Consider the following 7,311-nt stretch of genomic DNA (forward strand, 5'->3'; position numbering starts at 1 on the left):
TAACCTTCCTGTATAAACCCTAAACGTGTCTAGTGAGCTATGCAAGTCTTAGAAGCTAAACTTGGAGTAACCTAGTGCATCTCTTGAGGAGAAGAGGAGATTATTCAACAAGGAAGAAAGAGAATCGGTTAGATCTGGTGTATCTTCATGGAAGGGCTTCAGTGGGAGGTAAAAGCTTGCACCTTTCTCATTTATTTTCCTAGATCTCATTGCTATGGAATATTAAGGTTTCTTAAACCTTTTGATGGGACTTCGAGTATATCGAGTTATCTTGGGGTTTAAACCTTAGATCTAGACCTTGTGAGGTCCCTAGAGTCCAAAGGTACCAACTTTCTTCATCCACATGAGGGTTATTGTGCTATACACCTTGTGAGAGCATGTGTTGGTATGATGAAGAAAAATTACCATGCAAGAACGTAAAGATCGAAGCTTTACGTGACAACTGAGTCTTGAGATCCTAGATCTAGTGTTTGGAGTGGTAGATCTGCTTAGAAACATCTGAATGAGGAATGAGTTTGAATGGACTCCCCAAGTCAATAAGCCGACTCGACAAGTCGGTGAGGGTTTGTCCCGATGAGCTTGATCATGTGATAACTCAGCGAGTTGCGTGTTAACTCGACGAGCTAAGTTGGACCTTTACGAGACTTCAGAGGAAATGAGTGGATTCAACGAGTCATATAGGTGCACTCAGCGATTTGGGTCAAACATCGGTTGTTGACTTGAGTTTGACTTCTTTTGGCTTTAGGGTTTGGTTAAACATGAGTAATGGAGACGATGGAGGGGTAAAATGGTCCTTTATCCAGTTCAAGAGTTAAAGAAAAGCAATAGCCTTCGGTTGTTAGACTCATGAAAAGAGAATTAATTAGGGACATTCATACTTTTGTGTTAGACGGAGGCTAGTTTGAGATTCAAGTGTGAGGTTATTTGCTCACTTTCTTGCGAAGTGACTCTTTTCACTATACGTACCTAGTGTAACAATCTGAGTTGTGTAACCGAAAGGTCTTATGTGCTTACATTGTGTATTGATATGTACATAATTAGTTAATTATTTAGCATACATTTTAATCATTTTTAACTAATTATGTGTATAATGTGGACAAAAGGTACTTAATAATGTTTAAATTTTGTTTTCAGTCCAAAAGACATGCTTGGGGGTGAAAGGGAGCAAGAAGAAGCAATTCGAGACCAAAGAATGAAGAATGAGGGAAAAAAGCCTTTCTACTCGACGAGTTCTTGAGCCTACTCGGCGAGTCTATTAGAATATTCCAGAAGATAAGTCAAGACTCCTGGTATGAGACGGATAACTAGCATCTACTCGGCGAGTTGGGTTTGGTACTCGCCGAGTACACCCTGTTTGGTGATAATTATAAATACCAAACTATTATCCCATTGGAACAGACTTTTGGCGATTTTGCGATCTGAGCCTACGAAAAAGAACCCTTGGAGGAGCTAAGGAACCCTAATCTTCAATCATTGGATGAAGGCAATTAAGTTAATCATTCCACTTAGCTTTAGGAATTAAGTATGTTTAGCTTAGTTAAATCTGCGTATGAGTTTGTTTTTATCATGACTATGAACTAAATTCGTTTTGATTCTGTTGGGGGAGACTAATTTACTACTATGGTTTATAATATACTTTTTGATTGATTATTATTTGGTGATTTTATTAAATTAAGTTTGTTAAATAACCTTATGCATTAATGACAACTATTTTCTGTTAATTGGAAGGTAATTAAGCTGCATGAACATCTCTTAATTATTAACCTCATATGTTATGTGAACACTTGATCATATGCTTAAGAGTAATGAATATGAAATTAAGATTAATTAGAGAATGAGTAAATTAATGTGTGAGCTTGTTTGAGAAACCAACAAACAATAGGTTAACTGAAACACCAACTTGATTAACCAATTACAAATCTTATTTAATCCAAACAATTGAACTAGGGAATTACTTAGTTTAAACAATTGGCCATTGCTTGAATTGATTAATTGTCTAAGATTTAGGAGTAATGAACATGAACCTAGCCACTATAGTTGGTAACCAATAGGAGTGAATTAGTTGAACCTAAACAGAAAGCCTTTAATAAATTTGGTGAATTTGTCATTTGCTTTAATTGTTTAGCTAGTTAATTGTTTTAAGTGTTATGTTTAAGTTTCTAGTCTTGTAAAACTAGAGAAAAACCCCTTTATTTTTATTACTTGTTTAGCTAAAATTAGTTATACCACTAAAAGACAGGTTCACTGCCTTTGTGTGCTTAATTTATTAACTAAAATTAGGATTAAAACTAGTTGGTTTTACACACATCAAGTTTTTAGCGCCGTTGCCGGGGAACGGTTTTAAATAATTTATCTAATTTCTAATTTTTTTTATCATTTGTGTGAGTTTATTGGCACAAAGTTAATTTATTTCAGATTAATGATTAGTAGTCAGGTTTTAGCATCTAAATTAGTTTTTATTTCTAGTTTTGAATTCTTTCAAAATACACTGCTACTCGTCGAGTGCATTCGCACCTACTCGGCGAGTACAACATATTTTAGCTTTTAATTTTCGTTTTTTTTAGTACACTTTTTTGTTCTTTTTACGTTTTTATCTTTTTTATTTCAGGACTTTCATGACCAGAGGATCAAACACCCCGCTGGTACCGCCGTTTGAAGATCCCAAATTCGCATTTAGAAGAAACAGAGAAAAGGACGTGGAAAGATCGAATACACCAAAGAAGTCACCTTTGTCTAATTTGAAAACTTTTTTTGGGAAGAAGAAGAGTAGCAAATCAGGAGCATCCAACGCATCTTTAGCAAGCGAAGACCTGATTAAGGAAGACACCGAGTACGACACCGAGGAAGAAGAAGAACCCACATATGGGAACGACTCTGATTCCGGCGACGAGTTAGCTCATACCATGGCTAACATTGATGAAATACCCATGGGAGAACGGAAGAAGAGGATCCGTGATGACACTGGCCCGGGACTTGTGCAACCCGCAATTCCCGCTACTGCTACTTTCGAGCTAAAGGGCCACATACTCGCCCAGCTAAAGGAAATACCTTTCTATGGAAAAGACCACGAGGATGCCTACAAACATTTGGATGAAGTCAATGACGTAGCTGATTACTTCAATGTTCCAAATGTGTCTCGCGAGACTCAGCTACTTCCCATGCTTCCAGTGACATTCAAAGGTGCTGTAAAAGACTGGCTCAAATCACTTCCCCCCGGATCAGTCACCACATGGGCCAAGATGAAAGAAGAATTCATTAATCACTTTTTCCCACCTTCCAAGATAGCCAAACTGAAGAAAGCAATAGCTAACTTTGAACAACAAGCCGGAGAGTCATTATATGAAGCTTGGGAGAGGTACAAGAGCTTACTAAGAAACTGCCCACACCACGACCTAAATAGCCAGCAAAAAGTCTCCATTTTCTACGATGGAGTCAATGTCACAACTATGCAGTTACTTGACTCGCAAGGCCCGCTCACAAAGAAGCCACCCCCGGTGATCAAGAAATTAATTGAAGAATTCTCTAATCACTCTAGAGAATACCACAACCCAACAAATGATGTTACTATGGGAACCGCATATGCAGCTATTGAAGACTTGTCCGCGGTCATGGGTATGCCAAAAACCATGGATATGAGGATGGATAAAATGTATTAAACGATCCATGCTATTCGGGTGGGTTGTGAAAATTGCAATGGACCTCATCTTACTAGAGGCTGCAACTTGGATGAAAATGGTAACAAAAAGGTGCAAGTATGTTACTCAAGTGGGCACCGATATGATGAAGACTGGCAAAAACCAAAGAAAGAGTGGCTCCCGTATGAAGAGTACAAGAAGGCTAAGGAGGAGAAGTACAAGCAAAAAGGAAGAGGTTTTTATCAAAAGGAGGAGCCGGCACAAGAAAGAAAACCAAGTTTGGAAGAGATGCTTACCAAATTTGTAGCTGCTTCAGAAAAGAGACAAAGCGATCATGATGCTGCCATTCAAGAAACAAGAATTATCCTTAGAAACCAGCAAGAATCCATTCACAACATAGAAACGCAGCTGGGGCAACTTGCTCAATAAATAAACCAAAGATCATCGGGCGAACTCCCTAGTAAAACTGAAAATAAACCACGAGGTGCGCACAAAAATATAGTTACAACAAGAAGTGGGAAAATAATCACTCCTTTGGCCCCTATTCAGAAAGAAGCACCCAAAGAATCACAGAAGGAGGAGGCAGAAAATCAAGCAGAAAATCAAAATCAAAATCTGACAGCTCTAATCGCCGAGTACCAAATATGGACTCGGCGAGTACACCGCCAAATCCGAAGGAACAGGTCCCTGAAAAGCTGTATCAGCCTCCAATGCCATACCCAACCCGATCTAAGAAGGAGAAGCAGGAAAAGGAGTACCAGAAGTTTCTAGATCATATCAAGGCTCTTCAAATCAACATACCCTTCATTGAAGTTGTCTTCCAAATGCCCAAATATGCTAAGTTCCTTAAGGAACTTCTCACTAATCGAAGGAAGATGGAAGAGTGAAGAAGGTGGTACTCAATGAAAACTGCTCAGCTGCTATGCTAAATAAGCTACCAAAGAAAAAGGGTGACCCGGGGAGCTTAACTCTACCTTGCCAATTTGGCAACTTGGCTACCATTCATGCCTTAGCCGATTCGGGAGCAAGTGTGAACCTAATGCCATATTCATTCTTCAAGAAGCTGGATCTCCCGGAACCAAGGCCAATTCGCATGGCAATTCACTTAGCAAACAAGACAGTCACATTCCTAAGAGGCATATGTGAAGACTTACTGGTCAAGGTGGACAAATTCATCTTTCCCGCTGATTTTATAATTCTAGATATGGAGGCAGATACTCAAGTCCCGATCATACTTAGACGACCCTTCCTCAACACTACAAGTGCTATAGTACACATGAGGGATTCAAAGCTTACTTTACGGGTAGGTGATGATTCTGTAACTTTTGGGGTTGATCAAGCCATGAAGTATGCAAGGAACAGTGATGCCACAGCGTTCTCAATTGACATGCTAGATGAACTATTGGAGGAGTGCGTGAGTGAAAATTCCAGCAAGTCCATAATTTTTGATGAAGAATTTGATGCAGAAAAAGACTAAATGGAGATCGAAAGGCTGCTGGAAGAAGCTGAATTTGAAGAAATAGTCAAGCAAACTGAGAGCCTTACTCGCCTAGTAGGGCCGATCTACTCGCCGAGTTCCTCCTTAGAAAAGGCAGAATTCATAAATGCAGCCACAAACTCGCCGAGTACCTTACCTGCACTCGGCGAGTCCAACAGTCAGAACCAAAAATCTGAGCTCCAAACGTTACCAGAACATTTGGAGTATGCTTTCCTTGAAGAGGGCAACCAAAAGCCAGTAATCATAGCCTCTGACCTGTCCAAATCTAAAAAGGAAGAGCTCGTGCAAGTGTTGAAGAAGCAGAAGCGGGCCATAGCATGGAGCATCACCAACATTAAGGGAATAAGCCCATCTTATTGCTCTCACAAGATCAATCTGGAAGAAGGAGCAAAGCCGGTTGTACAGCACCAAAGATGATTAAACCCGAAGATGCAAGAAGTGGTCAAGAAGGAAGTGGTTAAACTCTTAGATGCGGGAATTATCTAGTCCATTTCCAACAGTCCGTGGGTGAGTCCTATCCAAGTGGTGCCTAAGAAAGGAGGGATGACGGTCATAACCAACGAAAAGAACGAGCTAATTCCAACACGAACGGTAACCGGTTGGAGAGTGTGCATCGATTATCTAAAGTTAAACGATCCCACTCGTAAAGACCATTTTCCCCTACCTTTTATTGATCAACTGTTAGAAAGATTATCGGGCCATAGTTACTATTGCTTTCTAGATGGATTCTCGGGTTATTTCCAAATACCCATAGACCCAATGGACCAAGAAAAGACCACATTTACTTGCCCAAGTGGGACTTTTGCGTATAGGCGCATGCCCTTTGGGCTATGCAATGCACCCGCAACTTTTCAAAGGTGTATGACAGCCATATTCCACGATATGGTGGAAAAATTCATGGAAGTTTTTATGGACAACTTTTCTGTTTTTGGATCTTCTTTCCATGATTTTCTCACAAATCTTGACTTAATGCTTGCTAGGTGTGAAAAAACTGACTTGGTCCTCAATTAGGAGAAATGTCACTTTATGGATAAGGAGGGTATAGTGTTAGGCCACAAGGTTTCCAAATGGGAATTGAAGTTGATCGGGAAAAGATTGACACCATTGCCAAATTACCCCCACCAACTAATGTGAAGGGCATTAGAAGTTTTCTAGGACATGCGGGTTTTTACCGGCATTTCATAAAAGATTTTTCCAAAATAACTAGACCTGTAACACAATTACTATTAAAAGATGCACCATTTAATTTTACTAAAGAGTGTTTAGAGGCATTTAAATTTTTAAAGGAAAAATTAACTAATGCCCCGATCATTGTTGCACCAAATTGGAGTTTACCCTTTGAAATTATGTGTGATGCTAGTGACTTTGCATTAGGAGCTGTCCTTAATCAAAGGGTTGACACACACTTTCGACCCATATATTATGCTAGCAAGACTCTAAATCCAGCCCAAGAAAATTACACCACCACGGAAAAAGAATTATTAGCTGTGGTATATGCTTTTGATAAGTTCCGTCCTTATTTAGTTTTATCTAAAACAACCGTTTTTACTGACCATTCTGATATCAAGTATTTATTTGCCAAACAGGATGCCAAGCCAAGATTGATACGATGGGTGCTACTTCTTCAAGAGTTTGACATAGAGATACGAGACAAAAAGGGAACCGAGAATGTAGCAGCTGACCACTTGTAAAGGCTTGAAAACCCGCGATTGCACGAAGATAGAGTTGGCGATGATTTTCCGGACGAGTTTATTATGGTGACTGTGGGAGAAGAACCATGGTTTGCAAATATAGCTAACTACTTAGCTAGCAATTATATCCCAAAATATCTCACAAGTCAACAAAAGAAGAAATTCTTTTCCGAGATAAAATATTACTTTTGGGATGAACCATATCTTTTCTGAAGCTGCGCGGATGGGATCATACGAAGATGCGTGTTCGGGAATGAAAGCCGGAAAATATTAGAGCATTGTCATAGCGGGCCCACGGGCGGACATCATGGAGCACATTACACTGCAAAGAAGATCTTTGACATTGGGTTCTATTAGCGCACAATTTTTAAAGATGCAGCCCAATTTGTCAAAGCGTGTGATGCTTTTCAAAGAGTCGGAAACATTTCATCTCGAAATGAAATGCCAGAACATAGTATCCAAGTGTGCGAAGTATTTGATGTGTGGG

General features: G+C 39.6%; 1 protein-coding gene and 1 non-coding gene across 2 annotated transcripts; one reads left to right on the forward strand and one right to left on the reverse strand.

Moving 5' to 3' along the window:
• Positions 1 to 3,287: 3,287 nt before the first annotated feature.
• On the reverse strand, positions 3,288 to 3,394 carry LOC145038200 (small nucleolar RNA R71). Its single transcript, XR_013679262.1, has one exon. It is a non-coding gene; the product is annotated as a small nucleolar RNA R71 (small nucleolar RNA).
• A 1,163-nt stretch (positions 3,395 to 4,557) lies between these two features.
• LOC145035898 (uncharacterized) lies at positions 4,558 to 5,112 on the forward strand. The gene has a single exon (XM_078984400.1). It carries the CDS (start codon positions 4,558 to 4,560, stop codon positions 5,110 to 5,112), a length of 555 nt encoding a protein of 184 aa, XP_078840526.1.
• Positions 5,113 to 7,311: the final 2,199 nt, after the last annotated feature.

The sequence above is a fragment of the Lactuca saligna genome, chromosome 3 (assembly GCF_052625555.1).
Source record: "Lactuca saligna cultivar CGN05327 chromosome 3, ASM5262555v1, whole genome shotgun sequence".
NCBI lineage: Eukaryota > Viridiplantae > Streptophyta > Magnoliopsida > Asterales > Asteraceae > Lactuca > Lactuca saligna.